The sequence below is a fragment of the Lonchura striata genome, chromosome 35 (genome assembly GCF_050655825.1).
Source record: "Lonchura striata isolate lonStrDom1 chromosome 35, ASM5065582v1, whole genome shotgun sequence".
Taxonomy (NCBI): Eukaryota; Metazoa; Chordata; class Aves; order Passeriformes; family Estrildidae; genus Lonchura; species Lonchura striata.
The window spans coordinates 1,665,087-1,685,409 of record NC_140737.1 but is presented as its reverse complement, the minus strand read 5'-3'; the positions used below and the strand labels follow the sequence as shown (position 1 = coordinate 1,685,409).

General features: G+C 59.4%; 2 protein-coding genes across 4 annotated transcripts; both read left to right on the top strand.

The window, feature by feature from the left end:
• The first annotated feature begins 33 nt into the window (after positions 1-33).
• On the top strand, positions 34-11,324 carry LOC110483780 (uncharacterized). Of its 3 annotated transcripts, none has more exons than XM_077788925.2 (7): positions 34-156; positions 1,037-3,986; positions 4,352-4,642; positions 6,828-7,013; positions 8,032-8,157; positions 8,745-8,855; positions 10,125-11,324. In XM_077788925.2, exons 1-7 carry the CDS (start codon positions 143-145, stop codon positions 11,301-11,303), a joined length of 4,857 nt encoding a protein of 1,618 aa, XP_077645051.2. In that variant the 5' UTR covers positions 34-142; the 3' UTR covers positions 11,304-11,324. The 3 variants fall into 3 exon arrangements, with proteins under 3 accessions (XP_077645051.2, XP_085421362.1, XP_085421360.1); XM_085565236.1 differs by having other exon boundaries at positions 35-156; positions 8,063-8,157; positions 10,125-10,628; XM_085565234.1 differs by lacking the exons at positions 8,745-8,855; positions 10,125-11,324 and having other exon boundaries at positions 35-156; positions 8,032-8,645.
• Positions 11,325-12,587: 1,263 nt separating this feature from the next.
• LOC110483666 (uncharacterized) lies at positions 12,588-17,590 on the top strand. The gene is made up of 10 exons (XM_077788966.2): positions 12,588-12,632; positions 12,983-13,105; positions 13,212-13,497; positions 13,991-14,080; positions 14,263-14,352; positions 14,639-14,712; positions 14,955-15,058; positions 15,630-15,693; positions 16,000-16,145; positions 16,563-17,590. The coding sequence occupies exons 2-10, from the start codon at positions 12,990-12,992 to the stop codon at positions 16,673-16,675; spliced, it is 1,083 nt and encodes a 360-aa protein (XP_077645092.2). The 5' UTR covers positions 12,588-12,632; positions 12,983-12,989; the 3' UTR covers positions 16,676-17,590.
• Positions 17,591-20,323: the final 2,733 nt, after the last annotated feature.

The following is a 20,323-nucleotide window of genomic DNA, read 5'->3' as shown; positions in this document are numbered from 1 at the left end:
CGGCGCTCCCGGAGGACCGCCCCGCCCCGTCTCTGTGGCCGGGCGATGATGGACACGCACAGCAGCCAATGGGAAGCGCGGACCGGCGTTGGCGCGCGGAAGAAGAGGCCAATGGGAGCGCTGGGGGCGGGGCCCGGCGGGGATGCCGCGGGAGGGGTGAGCGGGAGGGGTCGGGGCCGCTTTTGGGGGGCCCTGAGGGAAATTTGGGGCAATTCGGGGGGCTCTGGGCTCCGCGGGGAATCTGGGCTTTCCTGGAGGGATCTGGGGGTCTCAGCGGAGGCTGGAGCGGCCCTTGGGGAGGACTTTGGGCCTCGGGGGCGGTTTGGGGGAGTTCCCGAGGGAGACTGGGAGAGGCTCTGGCGGGGATTGGAGCTTCCTGAGGGAAGTTTGGGGGCTTGGTTTGGCAGTTTGGGGGTCCGGAGAGAAACTTCGGGGTTCCTGAGGGGATTTGTGGTTCCTGAGGGAGGTCTGGGCTCTCTGAGGGGCTTTGGGGGTTCTGTGAGAGAATCTGAGGTTCCTGAGGGGGGATTGGAAGTCCCCGGGGGGGGGGTTTGGGCCTTTTGGGTGCAGTTTTGGGGGATCTTGTGGCATTTTGGGTCATTTGGGCGCAGCTTGGAGAGTTTTGGGGGGGTCCCTGGGTTTGTTTTGAGTCTTTTTGGGGCAGTTTGGGGAGTCACAGGCCAGGGTTTGGGTCCTCTGGGGGCAGCTTGGGTGTCTCTGGGTGATTTTGGGGGGTTCCTTGGAGAATTTGGGGTGTTTGGGAGGGTCCTGGGATGGTTTAGGAGGATTTGGGGGCGGTGGAAGTTCTAGGGGGTCTCTGGAACAGTTTGGGGCTGTTTTGGGTCATTTTGGGGGTTCTGGGAAGGAGTTGGGGTCATTGGGGCAATTTGGGGGCATTTTGGGGGTCTCTGTGGGGGTTTTGGGGTCCCTGGGGCATTTTTGGAGGTTTCTGGTGTTCTTTGGGTCATTTTTGGGATCATTGGGGGATTTTGGGTGGTCCCAAACACCTGAAGCCCCCCCAACCCCTCTTTTGCAGAGCTCTTGACGATCCAGCTGTGGCCCCAGATGTTGAGGGCCCCCAAAAACACCTTCCCTACCCCCAAAACACCCCAGATGTTGTCAGGAAGGGGCCAGATCTAGATGCTGGGGACCCCAAAATGCCCAAAGTGTCCCAAAATGCCTTGGAGGCTCCAGATATGGCAGCAGAAACTCCAAGTACAGATGTGCTGCAGGCCAAAACTGGGCACCAGATGTTGCTGGTGGACAGTGACACAGATGTCGAGGAGGAGGGGCCAAATCCAGATGTTGGGTCCCCAAAACATCTTAAAATTACCCAAAATGTGCTTGAAACTCCAGATGTGGGGCTGAAAATCCCAAATCCAGATGTTCCATGGCTTAAAAATGGGTGTGGGATGCTGCAGGTGGAGAGTGACACAGATGTGGAGGAGGAGGCTGATCCAGATGTGGAGCCCCCAGAACGACTGAAAATGACCCAAAGCGTTCCAGAAACTCCAGATGTGGTAGCAAAGACCCCAAACCCAGATGTTTCTGGCCCAAAAATGCGATGTGGGATGCAGGTGGTGGGCAGTGACACAGTTGTGGAAGAGGATCCATATGTGCAACCCCAAAAAAGGCTCAAAGTGACCCAAAACATGCCTGGAATTCCCGATGTGGAAGTGGAGACCCCAAATCCAGCTGTGGGAACGCCCAAAACTGGACACTGGACAATGCTGGCGGACAGCAACACAGATGTGGAAGGGGAGGAGGAGAATCCAGATGTGCGGCCCCCAAAACAACTCAGGATGACCCAAAATGTGCCTGAAACACCAGATGTGGCAGCAGCGGCCCCAAATCTTGATGTTTCAGGCCCAAAACTCCGTTCCTGGATGCTGCTGGTAGACAGCGATACAGATGTGGAAGATGAAGTGAATCCAGATATGCAGCCCCCAAAAAGGCTCAGGAGGACCCAAAATGTGTCCAGAATTCCAGATGTGGAGGTGGAAACCCCAAATCCAGCTGCGGAAAGGCCCAAAATTGGTCATCACACGTTGGTGGTGGACAGCGACACAGATGTGGAGGAAGATGCAGATGTGCAGCCCCCAAAAAGGCTCAGGAGGACCCAGAATGTGCCTGAAACTCCAGATGTGCAATGGGGGACACCAAATCCAGATGTTTCAGGCCCCACAATCAGGTATCAGATGCTGGTGGACAGCAGTGACACAGATGTGGAGGAGGATCCATATGTTGTAACCCTAAAAAAGCTTGAAATGACCCAAAATGTGCCTGAAAGTCCAGATGTGGTGACACAGGCCCCAAATCCAGATGCTGGAGTGACCAAACATGGGTGTCAGGCACTACTGGTGGACAGTGATACAGATGTGGAGGAGGAGGAAGGGAATCCAGATGTTTGTCCTTCAAAAAGATGGGAAAATCCTCAAAACATGCTCCAAACTCCAGATGTGCCCACACAGCCCCCAAGTCCAGCTGTGGAGGGCTCCCAGAGGCACAGAGTGCTGCTGGATGACAGCGACACAGATGTGGAAGAGGAGGCAAAACCAGATGTTCGATGCCTAAAAAGACTAAAACCAGCCCCGAACGTGCCTGAAACTCCAGATGTGAGGCTGAAAATGCCAAATCCAGATGTTTCAGGCGGGAAAATGGGCTGTGGGACATTGCTGGTGGACAGTGAAACAGATGTGGAGGAGGATGAGACAGGTCCAGATGTTCAGCCCTTAAAAAGACGGAAAATGACCCCAAATGTACCTGAATCTCCAGATGTGCCCACACCATCTTCAAATCCAGCTGTTGGAGGCTCTGAATCCAGATGTGGAGCCTTGGTGGTGGACAGCGACACAGATGTGGAGGAGGATGAGGCTTGTCTCGATGTTTGGCCCTCAAAAAGACAGAAAATTACCCAAAATGTGCCCGAAACGCCAGATGTTGGGCTGAAACCCCCAAATCCAGATGCTGGGAGGCACCGAAGGACCCAAAATGTGGCTGAAACTCCAGATGTGGAGGAGGAAGAGGAAGGGTGGGATCCTGATGTGGCCACCCAGCTGTTCCTGCCCCCAAATCCAGATGTGGGGGAGGCTGAGGTGGATCCAGATGTTGGGAGCCCAAAACAACTCCAAATTACCCAGAAGCTACATGAAATTCCAGATACGGAGAAGGAAGAGGAGTCAGATCCAGATGTAGCCACCCAGCTGTTCCTGCCCTCTCCAGATGTTGGGAGCCCAGAAAGCCCCAAAATGGCCCCAAAGGACCCCAAAATCCCAGATGTGGAGGGGCTGCCCTCCTTGGAACCAGATGTGGCCACGCAGATGTTCCTGCCCCCACATCCAGGTGTGGGGGTTGGCCCAAATCCAGATGTTCTGGGTCCAAAACAACACAAAGTGGCCTCAAATGAACCCAAAACTCCTGATGTGAGGGCGGAGAACCCAGATCCAGATGTGGAGGAGGACTTGGATGTGGCCACCCAGCTGTTTCTGCCCCCCGATCCAGATGTGGAGGGGGAAGGACCCTCAGATCCAGATACTGGGTCCCCAAAACCACTCAAAAGTCCCCTAAACTCGCCTGAAGTTCCAGATGTGGATTTGGAGAGCCTGAATCCAGATGTGGAGGAGTCACTGAGGAGCCACAGGACATTACTGGGGGATGCTGATCCAGATGTGGAGCAGGCAGACCCAAATCCAGATGTGGCAGCCTCAAAAAGACCCCAAACAGCCCCAAAAGTCCCCAGAATTCCAGATGTGGAGGTGGACACCCCAAATCCAGATGTGGAGGAGCTGGGGAGCCCTGACCTCGATCCAGATGTGGCCACTCAGCTGTTCCTGCCCCCCAACCCAGTTGTGGGATGCCCGGAAAGCCCCAAAACGGCCCTGGAGGGATCCCAAATTCCAGATGTGGAGCAAGAGGCCCCAAATCCAGATGTTGGGGATCCCCCAAGCCCCACCCAGGAAGAAGCAGAAGCTCCACTCACCCTGCAGGTGAATTTGGGGGGTTCCAGGTGATTTTGGGGGTCTCCGGTCAATTCCGGGTGCTCCAAAGGGATTTTGGGGGGGAGTCCAGGTGGATTTTTTGGATTTTGGGAGGTCCCAAGTGGGCTTTGGGGTTCCTGGTGCCCGGTGCATTTTGGGAGATCCAGTGTGGTTTGGGGGTGTCTCGCGTTAATTTTTGGGGGTTCTGGGTGATTTTTGGGGGGGGGCCCAGGTGGAATTTTGGAGGTTCCCAGTGGAATTTGGGGCATTTTGGGCGTGGCAGGTGGATTTTGAGGGTTCCTGGGGGGATTTTGGGGGGGTACCCTGTGAATTTTTTGGGGGTTCCCTTTGGATTTTGGGGTCCCCATCCCCAGGTGCGGCGCAGTCGGCGATTGGCTGAGAGCGGAGGGGGCGGAGCCTCTCGTGGCCCCGCCCCCACCCAGAAGAGGCACGATGGGGGCTCCAAGCCCCGCCCCCCAGCCAAGCCCCGCCCACAGCGGGGGCAGGTACAAGAGGGGGCGGGGCCAGAAGAAGCCACGCCCCCGATTTCCATAAAAGGAAATGGGCGGGGCTCGGCGGCGACCTCGCCCCCAGAGGAGGATCCAGCAGGGGGCGCCAAGCGCAGGCTCCGCCCCCGGGCAGCGCCGGGCTCCGCCCACATCCGGGTAAGGACCAGTAGGGCCAGTATGGACCAGTGTGGGATGGTACGAGCAGCATCAGCCAGTACAGGCTAATGTAGGCCAATATAGAGCAGCACAGACCAGCACGGACCGGCACGGACCAGCACAGACCAGTACAGACCAGCACGGACCAGCACGGACCAGCACAGACTAGTATAGACCAGTACAGACCAGCACGGACCGGCACAGACCAGTACAGACCAGCACGGACCAGCACAGACTAGTATAGAGCAGTACAGACCAGCACAGACTGGCACAGACCAGTATAGATCAGTACAGACCAGTATAGACCAGCACAGACCAGCACAGACCAGTATAGACCAGCACGGACCAGCACAGACCATTATAGACCAGCACAAACCAGTACAGACCAGCACAGACCGTCACGGACCAACACAGACCAGCACAGACCAGTATAGACCAGCATGGACCAGCACAGACCAGTATAGATCAGTATAGACCAGCACAGACCAGTATAGACCAGCACAGACCAGCACAGACCAGCACAGACCAGCATGGACCAGCACAGACCAGTATAGATCAGTATAGACCAGCACAGACCAGTATAGACCAGCACAGACCAGCACAGACCAGCACAGACCAGCACGGACCAGCACAGACCAGCACAGACCGGCATGGACCAACACAGACCAGCACAGACCAGTATAGACCAGCACGGACCAGTACAGACCAGAACAGACCGGCACGGACCAGCACAGACCAGTATAGACCAGCATGGACCAGCACAGACCGGCACAGACCAGTATAGACCAGCACAGACCAGTATAGACCAGCAGAGACCCGCACAGACCAGCACAGACCAGCACGGACCAGCACAGACCAGTATAGACCAGTACGGACCAGCACAGACTGTCATGGAGCAGTATAGACCAGCACAGACTAGCACAGACCAGCACAGACCAGTATAGATCAGTATAGACCAGCACAGACCAGTATAGACCAGCACAGACTGGCACAGACCAGTACAGACCAGTATAGACCAGCACAGACCAGTATAGACCAGCACAGACCAGTATAGACCAGCACAAACCAGCACAGACCAGTATAGACCAGCACAGACCGGCACAGACCGGCACAGACCAGCACAGACCAGCACAGACCGGCACAGACCAGTATAGACCAGCACAGACCAGTATAGACCAGCACAGACCAGCACAGACCAGTATAGACCAGCACAGACCAGTACAGACCAGTATAGACCAGCACAGACCAGCACAGACCAGCACAGACCAGTATAGACCAGCACAGACCGGCACAGACCAGTATAGACCAGCACAGACCAGCACAGACCAGTACAGACCAGCACAGACCAGTGTCCCCCCATCCCCTCCCCCACTGTGTCCCCAGCCACTGTTCTGGGGCTGGTGGCACCTGGGGATGTCCCCACAGTGTCCCCAGTGTGATCCCAAGTCCCTCAGGCATGTCCCCATTGTGTCCCCAAACTATCCCAAACCTGTCCTGGTGTCCCCCAGGTGTCCCCAGCCCCTCAGGGATGTCCCCAGAGTGTCCCTGACATCCCTCAGGGATGTCCCCACTATGTCCTGAATGTGTCCCCAACCTGTCCCAGTGCCCCCTCAATGTCCCCAACACCCCCAGGGCTGTCCCCAACTTGTCCCCAATGTCCCCAGGTGCTGTTCATGGGCCTGGTGGCACTCAGGGATTTCTCCACTGATGTCCCCAGGTGCTGTTCACGGGCCTGGTGGCACTCGGGGATGTCCCCAGTGTGTCCCCAGGTGCTGTTCACGGGCCTGGTGGTACTCAGGGATGTCCCCAATGTGTCCCCAGGTGCTGTTCATGGGCCTGGTGGCACTCAGGGATGTCCCCAATGTGTCCCCAGGTGCTGTTCACGGGCCTGGTGGCACTCAGGGATGTCCCCAATGTGTCCCCAGGTGCTGTTCACGGGCCTGGTGGCACTCAGGGATGTCCCCAGTGTGTCCCCAGGTGCTGTTCACGGGCCTGGTGGCACTCAGGGATGTCCCAAATGTGTCCCCAGGTGCTGTTCATGGGCCTGGTGGCACTCAGGGATGTCCCAAATGTGTCCCCAGGTGCTGTTCACGGGCCTGGTGGCACTCAGGGATGTCCCCAATGTGTCCCCAGGTGCTGTTCATGGGCCTGGTGGTACTCAGGGATGTCCCCAATGTGTCCCCAGGTGCTGTTCACGGGCCTGGTGGCCTCTCCGGCGCTGCGGGTGGCCCTGGGGATGCTGGGTGGCACCGAGGCCACGTCAGTGCACGACTGCAGCCACCTGGTGACCGATGGCATCCGCCGGACACTCAAGTTCCTGTGTGCCCTGGGCAGGGGCGTCCCCATTGTCACCCCCCAGTGGCTGCTAGAGGTGACATCTGGGACATGGTGGGGACTGGGGACAGCAGGGACATTGGGAGGACATTGGGGACTGGGGACATTTGGGACACTGAGTTCCTGCGTGCACTGGGCAGGGTGTCCCCATTGTCACATCCCAGTGGCTGCTGCAGGGGACATCGGGGACAGTGGGGGTTGGGGACATTAGGAAAAATCAAGGGGTTGTGGACTTTGGGGACTTTGGGGGGTTGGGGACACTGTGGACATCGGGACCATTGGGGACTGGGGACAATCGGGGTACTGGGGACACTTGGGACACTGAGGATGCTGAAGTTCCTGTGTGCCCTCGCCATGGGTGTCCTCATTGTCACCCCCCCATGGCTGCTGCTGGTGACATTGGGGACAATGAGGGCTTGGGGACATTGGGGACAGCGGTGACACTGGGGACAGCTGAGGGGGTTGGGGACATCAGGGCATTGGGGACACTGGGGACATGGAGAGGACGTGGGGGATTGGGAACATTGAGGACACTGAAGTTCCTGTGTGCCCTTGGCAGCAGTGTCCCCATTGTCACCTCCCAGTGGCTGCTGCGGTGACATTGGGGACAATCAGGGGGGTGTGGGGCCAAGGAGAGGGATCTGGGGACATTGGGGACAGGGGGCAGCACTTGGGACTTTGTGGGGATTTGGGGACATTGGTTGGGGACAACGGGGATTTTGGGGACAGCTGGAGTGGCCTTGGGGACAGAGGGACATTGGGGACATGGTGACAAGGGGGATTGGTCCTGGGGACTTTAGGGACAGGTGGGGTGACCTTGGGGACAGGGGGAGCTCAGGGACAATGGGAGCAGATTTGGGGACATTGGGATGGTCTTGGGGACAGGAGGGGTGGCCTTAGGGTATTTGGAACCTTGGGGACTGGGGGTGGCCTTGGGGGTCAAGGGAAAAGACTTGGGGACAGTCAAAGGGACTCTGGGGACAAGGGGGTGGCCTTGGGGACACTGGGGTGGCTCTGGTGGCCATGTGTGACCCCTGTGTCCCCGTTGTCCCCAGAGTTCCCACGTTGGCCGCCCGCTGTCCCCAGGTCCCTTCCTGCCCCGGGACCCTTCCTGTGAGCGGCGCTTTGGCTTCCGCCTGCGCCCGGCGCTGGCCCGGGCCCAGGAGCGGCCCCTGCTGCAGGTGACAATGTCCCCAAATGTCCCCAACATCCCCAAATGTCACCTAAACCCATCCCTGACCCAGCCCCAGGCACAGCAACACCCCCTGCTGCAGGTGACAATGTCCCCAAATGTCCCCAACATCCCCAAATGTCACCTAAAGCCATCCCTGACCCAGCCCCAGGCACAGCAACACCCCCTGCTGCAGGTGACAATGTCCCCAAATGTCACCTAAACCCACCCCTGATCCAGTCCTGGACATGGTGTCACCCTCTCCTGCAGTTGACAATGATATTAATGTCCCCAAATGTCCCCATGTCCTCAGTGTGCCCCCTGCCACCCCCAATGGCCCCAGATGTCCCCAGCCCCCAATTCCCCCATGTCCCCAAATGTCCTCCAATGTCCCTGAGTGTCCTCAATGTCCCCAACCCCCTTAATGTCCCCAGTGTCCCCTCATCACCCTCAATGTCCCTGAGAGTTCCCAGTCCCCCAGTCTCCCGATCCCCTCAATATCCCCAGCCCCCGAGTGTCCCCAGTCTGCCCCTGTCCCCAATGTCCCCAAGCCCCTGGATGTCCTCACTGTCCCCCTGATGTCCCCTCTGTCCCCAGGGGTACCAGGTGCATGTCACCCCCAGTGTCCAGCCGTGCCCCGAGGACATGCGGGACATTGTCACCTGCTGTGGTGGCACCTTCCTGCCCCAGCTGCCCCGGGAACACGCGGTGAGGGGACAGCAGGGAAAGGGGACAGCGGGGACATCGAGGGCACTGGGGACATTGGGACACTGGGGACAGTGGGGACATTGGGGGTTTTTGGGGTTTCTCCCGGGGTGTTTGAAGGTTTTTGGGGTTTTTTTTGGGTTTTGGGGTTTCTCATTCAGTTCTTGGGGGCTTTGGGGATTTCTCACTGGGTTTTGGGGCATTTGGGGTTTTTTGGGGGGATATTTTTGGGGTATTTGGTGGTTTTTGGGATTTCTCTTTGGGTGATTTTGGGGTTTTTTTGGAAGTTTTGGATGGAATTTGGGCCCCTGACCCTGTTTTCTGCCAGCCCCATGTCCTTGTGATCTCATGTCCCCAGGACCGGGCTGGGTGGGATTTGGGGATCCTCACTGGGTTTTTGGGGTTCTTTTGGGCTATTTGAGGTTTCTGAGAGGGTTTTTGGAGTCCTGACCCTGTTTCCCCCCAGCTCCGGGTGCTGGTCCTTTACTGTCCCCAGGACCACTGGGATTCCGTTCGGGTTTGGGGTTTCTGATGGGGTTTGGGGCTCCTCTCTGGGTTTTTGGGGTTTCTGATGGGGTTTGGGGCTCCTCTCTGGGTTTCTGGGGGTCCTGATGGTGTTTTTGGGGTTTCTGATGGGGTTTTTGGGGCTCCTCTCTGGGTTTCTGGGGTTTCTGATGGGGTTTTTGGGGTTCCTCTCTGGGTTTTTGGGGTTTCTGATGGGGTTTTTCTGCCCAGCTGGATGTGCTGGTCATTTCCTGTCCCCAGGACTGGGCTGTGTAGGCTATTTGGGATTTTTCTTGGGTTATTTGGGGTTCCTCATGGGGTATTTGGGGTTTCTGATGGGGTTTTCCCCCCAGCGAGGTGTCCTGATGATTTGTGTTTCCAGGACTGGGCTGGGTGCGTTATTTGGGATTTTTCTCTGGGTTATTTGGGGTTCCTCATGGGTTATTTGGGGTTCCTCATGGGGTATTTGGGGATTTCTGATGGGGTTTTCCCCCAGCCAGCTGTCCTGATGATTTGTGTTTCCAGGACTGGGCTGGGTGGGTTATTTGGGATTTTTCTCTGGGTTGTTTGGGGTTCCTTATGGGGTATTTGGGGTTCCTCATGGGGTATTTGGGGATTTCTGATGGGTTACTTGGGGTTTCTGACGGGGTTTTCCCCCAACAAGGAGTCCTGGTGATCTTGTGTTTCCAGGACTGGGCTGGGTGGGTTATTTGGGATTTTTCTCTGGGTTATCTGGGGTCCCTCACTGTGGTTTTGGGTTTTTCCCAGCCCCGTGTCCTGGTGATCTCGTGTCCCCAGGACCGCGGGCTGTGGCCCCGGGCCGCGGCCGCGCGGCTCCCGCTGCTCTCAGCCGAGCTGCTGCTCTCGGGGGTCCTGCAGCAGCGCCTGGAGCTGGCCCCGTTCCTGCTGAGCCCCTGGCAACCCCCCGAGAAACCCCCAAATCCCACCCAAAACCAGAAACACCCCGCCCAAAAACCCCCAAATTCTGCCCAGAAACAGAAAAATCCCTCCCAGAAAACCCCAAATCCCCTCCCAGAAACCCCAAATCCCAACCAAAGAAGCAAAAATCCCTCACAGAAATCCCCAAATCCCACCCAAAATGCTCCAAACCCACCCCAAAAAACCCCAAATCCTGCCCAGAAGCAAAAAAATCTCCCCCAGAAGCGCCCAAATCCCACCCAAAGTACCCCACCCCAAACCCATGCCCGGCCGCATTTTGGGGGCTCCTCCCCCCCGCCGAGCCCCCCCAGGACCCGGAGTGGGCGGAGAACCCCCCAAAATCCCCCCGCAAAAGCCTCAAATTCAGGGACCCTCCAAAAAACCCCAAATCCACCCAAAAAAACCCCAAAATGGCCCCAGGGTCATTCAGAGGGTCCTGACCCCGATTTTGGCGTCCCAAGCCCCCCACCGGATCCCCCCAGGACCCGGAGCCATCGTGGACTCCCCCAAAATCCCCCTCGGGACCCCCCAAGTTCAGGGACACCCAAAAAAACCCCAAATCCACCCCAAAAAACTCCCAAACAGCTCCGGAGTCTTTCAGGGGGTTCCAACCCCAATGTTGGGGTTCCAGATCCCCCCCTTGACCCCCCCCAGGAGCCCCCCAGGACCCGGAGCGGCCGCAGACTGCCCCCAAATCCAGGGAATCCCCCAAAAACCCCGAACCAGCCCCCAAAAGCCCCAAATTCCACCCAAACAAAAAAACCCCCCACCCCAAATCCCCCAAATCCTGCCCAGAAACTGAAAAATCCCTCCCAAAAAACCCCAAATCCCACCCAAAGAAGCAAAAATCCCCCACAGAAACTCCCAAATTCCACCCAAAAAGCCCCAAATTCCACCCCAAAACGGCCCCGGGGTTCCCCCGAGGGTTCCCCCCCCAGTTTTGGGGTCCCCGAGCCCCCCCCGAGCCCCCCCCGCACCCGGAGCCGCCGTGGGATCCCAATAAAGTGAATTTGGGCAGCGGAGTTTGGGGGTTTTTGGGGTCAAAAATCCCAAATTTTGGGCGGGAGGACATGGGGGGGGTTTGGGGACAATGGAGACACCTCGATGACTGCCCTGGGGTGGCCTTGGGGAGGGTTGGGGACACTTGGGGACATCGGTGACCCCATGGGGATATTGGGGACCCCCCTGTGCAATTTAGGGATACTTCTGGGGACATGTGGGAACCCTTGGGGACACCAGGGACCCCCTTGGGAATACTGGGGACCCCCCTGGGATGGCCATGGGGGGTTGGGACATCAGAGCCCTTGGGGACATCAGGAACTCTCCTGGGGACACTGTGGGGACACCAAGGACCCTTTTGGGGACCTGCTGGGATGGTCCTGGTGGCCTTGGGGACATCGGGAATCCTTTTAGGGACACCAGGGAGCCTCCTGGGGACATTGGAGACCCTCCTGCGTTGGTCACGCGGGGCTGGGGACATCAAGGGTCTCTTTGGGGACATCCGGGACCCTTCTGACCCTTCTGCCCCAGCCAATCAGCGCTTTCGTTCCCGAGCGCAGCAGCCAATGGCAGCGCAGGACGGGCGGGACTTCTGTTACCATGGGAACGCGCAGCGGGGTCTCCATGGCAACGGGTGAAGGCGCTTCCGGGTTTATTGTTCCCGCCCTTGGCCGCTCTCAGCCAATCAGCGCTCGCGGAGTCCGGCAAAGCAGCCAATGGCGATGCAGAAGGGGCGGGAGCAGCGTTGCCACGGGGACGGCCCGGGTGGTCGCCATGGCAACGAGGGCGGAAGGAGCAGGAAAAGGTTAAAAACGGGAATAAAAACCCGGGATTGGTGTGGGCTGGGAGAGACCGGGGGACCCTGGGGACAGCGGGACCCCCTGGGGACAGCGGGACTCTTCCGGGATGGGCGTGAGGTCTTCGAGGACCCTGACTGACCCTGCTAAGACCCAAGGGCCCCTCAGGACCCTGACTTACCCTGCCAGGATCCCATTCCCCCCTCAGAACCCTTTCAGACCCTCATTTACTCTTCCAGGACCGCTCCGGACCGCATTAACCCTGCCCTAAGGCTCCCCTTACCCTTTCAGGACCTCATTTACCCCTCCTAAGTGCCCATTTTCCCTTCCAGGACCCCATTTCCCCTTCCATGCCCCGATCCGCCCTAGCCCCGCCCACCTCTCCCAGATACGCCCTCCCATTGGTTGGAAGGGGTGGCGGGACCCGGGAGCCACCGCCTCTGATTGGCTGAGGCGGGAGCGCGGGAAAGCGGCGGCGGGGAAGCCTTCCCGGCGTGCACCGCGTGGGGGAGCCGGGGGAGACTGGGAGGGGAACTGGAAGGTACTGGGGGAACTGGGAGGGACTGGGGGGAACTGGGAGGGACTGGGGGGACTGGGAGGGACTGGGGGGACTGGGGGGACTGGGAGGGACTGGGGGGACTGGGAGGGACTGGGGGGAACTGGGAGGGACTGGGAGGAACTGGGAGGGACTGGGGGGACTGGGAGGGACTGGGGGGAACTGGGAGGGACTGGGAGGGACTGGGGGGAACTGGGAGGGACTGGGAGGGACTGGGAGGGATTGGGGGTACTGGGAGGGACTGGGAGGGACTGGGAGGTTACTGGGACTGGGGACAGGCTATGCTGCTCCATACTGGTCTTTACTGGTCCATCCTGGGAACTGTTCCCCCGCAGGTCGCTGATGGCCGAGCCCCGCCCGGGCCCTCCCAGTGCTCCCAGTGCCCCCCAGTGCTCCCAGCTGCATCCTCCCAGTCTGGAGGGGCTCATCCCCCCCTCCCACTTTGTGCTGCGCCCCAGGTGAGGCTCCCAGTGCTCCCAGTAACCCCCCCAGTAGCTTCCCAGTGCTCCCAGTAAGCCCCCAATGACCTCCCAGTGCTCCCAGTAACCCCAGTCCCCCTCACAGGTCCCTGGGGGCGGAGCTTGAGGCAGAAAGGGGGCGTGTCCATGGACTGGAGGAGGAGCTGAAAGCACTGCGGGGGCGGAGCCAGAGCCTGGAGGCGGAGCTGGAGGCAGAAAGGGGGCAGAGCCAGGCCCTGGCAGCGGAGCTCAGCGCCCTGAGGGGGCGTGGCCAGCGCCTGGAGGCGGAGCTGGAGGCAGAAAAAGGGCGGAGCCAAATCCTGGAGATGGAGCTGGAGACCCTGAGGGGGCGGGGCCTTGGCCCAGAGGGGGCGGAGCCAAGCCCAGAGCAGGTGAGGCCTCAGTGCTCCCAGTAACCCCCCCAACAACTCCCAGTAACCCCCAGTGCTCCCAGTACCCCCCCAACAACTCTCAGTAACCCCCCCAGTGCTCCCAGTAACCCCCCCAGTGCTCCCAGTACCCCCCCAACAACTCTCAGTAACCCCCCCAGTTCTCCCAGTAACCCCCTCAGTGCTGCCAGTAAACCCCAGTGCTCCCAGTAACCCCCCCAGTGCTCCCAGTAACCCCCCCAGCAACTCCCAGTAACCCCCAGTAACTCCCAGTCTCATCTGTCCCAGGTGTTCTGGGTTTGTCTTGGGGCCAGAGCCACCCTGGAAGGGACCGGGGACACCTGGGGGGACCTGGGGACACACCTGGGGGCACTGGTGATACACGTAGGGAGGTTGGGGACACACCCTGGGATGGCCCAGGTGTGTTTGGGGTGTCTCAGGTGCATTTTTGGGCTCTCAGGTGAGTTTTTGGGCTCTCAGGTGAGCTCTCTCTCAGGTGCTGCTGGGCCGCTGGCGCCAGAAGGTTTTCCAGCTGCTGCTGCAGGTGAGGCTGCAGCGGGGCCAGGAGCTGCGGCTGCAGGGACAGGTGAGGGGACGGGGGACAGGGGAGGGGACACGGTGGCACCCCACATCTGGGGCAGTGAGACGCCACAGGTGGAACCAACCCCACACCGGGGGGGACCCTCTGGGTCACCTGTGTCCCTCAGGGATGTCACCCGTGTCCCTCAGGGATGTCACCCGTGTCCCCCCCGTGTCCCCCTGTCCCAGGTGCGCTCCCTGGGTGCTGCAGTGGCCGCTGGGTCCCGCCAGGTGTCGCTGTTGGAGCTGCGGCTGCGCCGGGCAGAGCAGGAGAGACAGGTGGGGGACACCTGGGGACACACCTGGGGACATTGGGGACACACCTGGGGACACAGCTGGGGACACACCAGGCACAGGTGTGAGGGACACCTGGGGACATTGGGGACACAGCTGGTGCAGGTGAGGGACACCTGGGGACATTGGGGACACAGCTGGTGCAGGTGAGGGACACCTGGGAATGTTGGGGACACAGCTGGTGCAGGTGAGGGACACCTGGGGACATTGGGGACACAGCTGGTGCAGGTGAGGGACACCTGGGGACAATCTGGGGCTGTTCTGTGTCCAGGCCCTGTCCCAGGAGCGGCTCCGGGCGGACGTGGCCGAGGAGGAACTGGGGAAACTGGGCCAGGCCCTGAGCCGGTACTGGGGGCACTGGGGAGGGCTGGGGGGAACTGGGAGGGACTGGGAGGGAACTGGGGAGGACTGGGCTGTCCCCGTTGCTGTCCCCAGGCTGTTGGGGACACTGGGCGGAACTGGGATGAATTGGTTTGTACTGGGATGAACCAGGATGTCCCCATTGCTGTTCCCCAGGTGTCCCCCAGGCTTTTGGGGACACTGGGGGTTACTGGTTTGTACTGGTCTGTCCCCATTGCTGTCCCCAGGCTGCTGGGGACACTGGGCGTGGCCCTGGCTGATGTCACCACGGCCATCGGGGCCCTGGGGACCCTCAGTGAGCGCCTGGGACAGGCCCAGCACCGACTGCAGGGTCAGTGACACTGGGGACACTGTGGGGACACTGCCGGGACACTGCAGGGACACTTTGGAGGCTTTGTGGGAGGACTGGAGACACTTTGGGAACACCTGGGCACACCTTGGGGACACTTTGTCAGGATTTGGGACACTCTGGGGATAGTCTGGGGACAGTCGGGGAGGTTGGGGACACCTTGGGGACACTTTGGAGGCAATGGGGGAGGATTGGGGACACCTTGGGGGGTTTTGGGACACACTGGGACATTGCAGGTGGTGGAGACACTTTGGGGACACTTTGGAGGTGTTCAAAGAGAATCTGGGACACCTGGGGACACCTGAGAGGGGTTGGGGATACCTTGAAGACACTTTGGGGGAGTTGGGGACATTCTCGGGACATTGGGGACAGTTTGGGGACATTGGGAATGGTTTGGGGGGTTGGGGACACTTTGGGGACGCTTTGGGGGGTTGGGACATTCCTGGAACACCTTGGGGACACTTTGGGACACCTTAGGAGAGGCTGGGGACACTGTGAGGACAGTGTGGTGGCTGTGCCCACGTCCCTGTCCCAGTGTCCCCTCTGTCCCCAGCGCTGGTGGCCTCGGGGCGGCTCCGGTGGCAGCGGGAGCCGGAGGGGACAGCGGGGGACAGTGTGTGAGTGACACCGGGGACACCGGGGTGGCACTGGGGACATCTGGGTGACCCAGGGGACACTGGAGGTGCCCTGGGATCACTGGGGCCCTGGGGATGTTGGAGGGTGGCCCTGGGGACAGCGGGTGAGTGACACAGGGGGCATCAGGGTGACACTGGGGACAGTGGTGAGTGCCACCAGGGTGGCCCTGGGAACACTGGGGTGGCACCGGTGACATCAGGGGCGGCCCTGGGGACAGCGCTGACCTGGCAGTCACACAGCCGCTCTGTCCCCTCCCTGTCCCTTCTGTGTCCCCTCTCTGTCCCCAGCGCGGTGGCCCCACAGGTGACACCGGAGCAAGTGACAGGGTGGCACCGAGGAGACACCGGAGGTGGCTCTGTCCCCAGGCTGTCACCCTCGTGTCCCCCCCAGGCCACCAAGGGCGGGGACAGGACCCGGCCACGCCCAGGCACAGGTGGGTGCGTCCCCAAATGTGTCCCTAAACCTGTCCCAAATGTCCCCAGTGTCCTCTCAGTGTCACTGAATGTCCCCACAGATTTCCCAGTGTGTTCCCAAGTGTGTCCCTGAGTGTCCCTAAATGTCCCCAAAGGATCCCTCAGTGTCCTTCGATGTGTCCCCAGTGTCCCTAAAAATGTCCCTGAGTGTCCCCAGTGTCCCTAAAAATGTCCCTGAGTATCCCCAATGCCCCAAATGTCCTTCCCAAAGTCCTCTAAAAGCTCCCAGATGTGTCCCCAGTGTCCCCTCACTGTCCCCAAAGTGTCCCCAGATGTCCCTCAGTGTCCCTAAAGTGTCCCTGAGTGTCCCCAGATGTCTCTCAACGTCCCCAGTGCCTTCAGTGTCCCCTCGATGTGTCCCCAACGTGTCCCCGCAGTGTCCCTGGCCCCGCTGGTGACGCAGCTCCAGGCCCTCGGTGCCGCCATCCTCGGGGACACTGGGGACATCGGGGACCCCGCGGAGCCAGCGCCCCTCTGGGCACACCGGTGACATCACTGGGGACACAGGTGACATCATCAGGGACCGGTGGCACTGTGGGGACAGAGGTGACATCACTGTGGTGGTGGTGATGTCACTATGGTGACGTTTATGATGTCATTGTGACGGTGATGACATCACAGTGATGGTGATGATGTCACAACTCTATCCCAGCCCTGGCTCGGTGTCACTTTGTCCCTGTCCAGCCCCCAATGTCCCCAAAGCCACCACAACCACCAGAGGGTCCCCAAAGAGTCCCCGATGTCCCCAAGGAGGTTCCTTGGTGTCCCCAATGCCCTCAATGCCCTTCAGGTGTCCCAAAGGTTCTTCCACATGTCCCAGGAATGTCCCCAATTCCCCCGAGGTGTCCCCGAGGTGTCCCCAATGCCTCAAAATGTCCCCAAACTGTCCTCAACCCTTCCCAGTGCCCCCAAGAGCTCCCAAACTGTCCCCGAAGTGCCCCCAAGGTGTCCCCAACACCCCCCAAAGTGTCCCAAAGGTGCCCTCGTACCACCCACAGTGCCTGGTACAGCCGGGGACAGACATGGGGACAATGGGGACATCACTGAGGACAGCCTAGTTCCTCCCAGTTCAGGGTCCTGAGGGGCCGTTGGGTCCTGGCAGGGTCAGTTGAAGTCCCCGAAGGCCCCAGGCCCATCCTGGAGGGGTCCCAGTGTCCCCGGGGGGTCCCACTGTCCCCAGGGCCCCCCGGTCTCTCCCAGCCCACACCAATCCCGTGTTTTTATTCCTGTTTTTAACCTTTTCCTGCTCCTTCACCCTCGTTGCCATGGCGACCACCCGGGCCGTCCCCATGGCAACGCTGCTCCCGCCCCTTCTGCATCGCCATTGGCTGCTGCGCCCGGCCCCGCGAGCGCTGATTGGGTGAGAGCAGCAGAGGGCGGGAACAATAAACCCGGAAGCGCCTTCGCCCGTTGCCATGAAGACACTGCTTGTGCGTTCCCATGGTAACAGAAGTCCCGCCCGTCCTATGCTGCCATTGGCTGGGCATGCAGGGGGCGGGGCTAAACGCGGAATTGGGCCTGAATCAGTACAGACTAAACTGGGATAAACTGGGAACTGGGCACGAACCAGTACAGACTGGACTGGGAGTGATCCCAAACCAGTGTAGGGGCTAAACTGGGAACTGTCATAAACTGTGACCAGAACCTGAACTGGGACCAGAGCCCCAGAATGATCTGGGGGCTGCAGTGGTCACTCACAGACCCAGCACTGGTTCATACTGGTTTGTACTGGTCCATACTGGTCACTGGCTGTACTTGGGCCCCTCTGTGTTTCCTGTGCTGGTGATGGTGGGAACAGCTGCAGCCCGAGGGGCAGCGGGAACGGCTGCAGCCTGAGGGTGAGCAGGAATGCCCGCAAGGGAATGGCTGCAGCCCGAGGGTCAGCGGGAACAACCACAAGGGAATGGCCACAGCCTGAGGGTCAGCGGGAATGGCCACGGGAATGGCTGCAGCCCGAGGCTCAGCGGGAACAGCCACAGGGGAATGGCTGCAGCCTGAGGGTCAGTGGGAGCGACTGCAGGGGAATGGCCACAGCCTGAGGGTCAGTGGGAACGGCCACGGGAATGGCCGCAGCCCGAGGGTCAGCGGGAACGGCCGCAGCCCAGGCTCAGCTGGATGTGCCGCTTGCCCTTGGGCCGTGCCACCGAGCGCTTCCCGTGGTCTGGCATGGTGCCGGGCCTCGCTGGCGCGTGGGCCCTGTGGCCACTGCGGCACGGGAGTTCGTTGCCGTGCGGGTCCACCGGCATCCAGCTGGGTGGTGTCGGGTTGGTCAGCAGTGGGATGTCCGGCGTGGTCACCGTGGTGGTGGCCAGCTCAGGTTTGATGTAGACGATGGCGGGCGGGTCCAGCGGCGTAGCCAGAGGGGCATTGGTGTCATCTGGCATGATCTGTGTGGGGCCTTCATTGTTGTCATCGCTGTCATCGTCATTGTTGTCATCATCACTGTCCTCCATGTGGACCTTGAGGATCTCCTGGGATGGCAGAGACAGGGTTGTGGTGGTGGCCATGTGGAGCTGGAGGAGCTCCTCAGTGGCAGTGCAGGTGGCCCAGGAGGAGGAGGAGGAGGAGGAGGAGGAAGGGTCACTGTCACCATGGATTGTCACAATGTCACTCTGGATTGTCATATTGTCACCATGGATTGTCCCGTCCCCACCATGGATGATAGTCCTAGTGTCACCATGGATGGTCCTGATGTCACCATGGGTTGTCCCCTCACTGCCGTGGGAACCCTATGATGACAACGTTGATGACGACGGTCCTTCACCATGGCTGAGCCACAGAGCCACATCAGAGGGTCCAGGAGGGAGAGAAGGATGATGAAGATCTTTCTCCTTCATGGTTGGCATGCAATGACCCACTGGGACCGCAGGTGATGGTGATGATGACAATGGAGACCCTTCACTACCATGGACTGCCCTTGATGACAGTGGAGACCCTCCATGTCCATGGTTGATGATGATGATGATAAAGCAAAAGACCCATCAAGACTGTGGATGGACTCATCTCCATCATGGACATTCCACAACGATGATGACCCTTCATGAGCACAAATGGTCACTGGCGATGGCAGTGAAGACCCTTCACGACCACAGACGGTCCATGATGATGACGATGACAAAGGCAAAGACTCATCGAGACCATGGATGGACTCTTGAAGACCATGGATGGACCCATCTTTGATGATGACAGTGAAGACCCATCAAGGCCACGCATGGAATCACGACCATCACAGACATTCCACGATGATGACCCTTAATGACTGCAGATGTTCTTGACAAGGGCGATGATGACCCATCACGGCCATGAAGGTTCTGTGACGATGCCAATGCCGATGACCCGTCATGAGCATGAACGTTCCATGATGATGGCAGTGCCTCCCCATGACCCCAGCCAGCCCCATCCCCCTCCAGCTCCTGCAGGATCTGCAAGCACGGCTCCACCACATGCCACATCTGCAGCACACTGGCCACCATCAAACCCCACCTGGAACCCTCCAGGACCCCCCAGATCCTCCCCAGGGTTCCCCAAAAGCCATCCTAGAACTTCCAGGATCACTTGGGACCTCCCAAACCCCACCCAGGACCCCTTGAGGTCCTCCAGGACCCCTCAGATCCCCCCTAGTACCCTCCTGAACGCCCAGATTCCCTCAGGAGCCCCAAATCCTCCCCAGGACCACCAAGCCCCCCAGGGCCCCGTTTTTGTAATGCCTCAAATTGGGATTAAAAGTTGACTTTCCAGGAAATTCATGGGGTTTCGCTGGAAAAAAAGGGAATTCACTGGAAAATCAACGTTTCATCCCAATCTGAAGCATTAAAATCCAGGAATTTCCTGGAAAATCAACTTGTTATGCCAATTTGGGACATTAAAAACTGAGAATCCCTTGGGAAATCAATTTTTTTATCCCAGTTTGGGGCATCTGGGGAATGCTAAGTCCCAGTTTTGGGGATTTCTATGTAATTTCCAGTATTTTAGGGGTTCCCATGGAATTCCTGGAATTTGGGGGAGCCTGGTCTCATTTTTGGGGTGTCGCTACCCCTTCTTCCCCTCCCCCCTTTCTCCATTTTGGTTTCCACCTCAATGGCCACGCCCCTTTCTTCAATCCAACCAATCAGAGCTTGGGGCGGAGCCTGGGGGCACG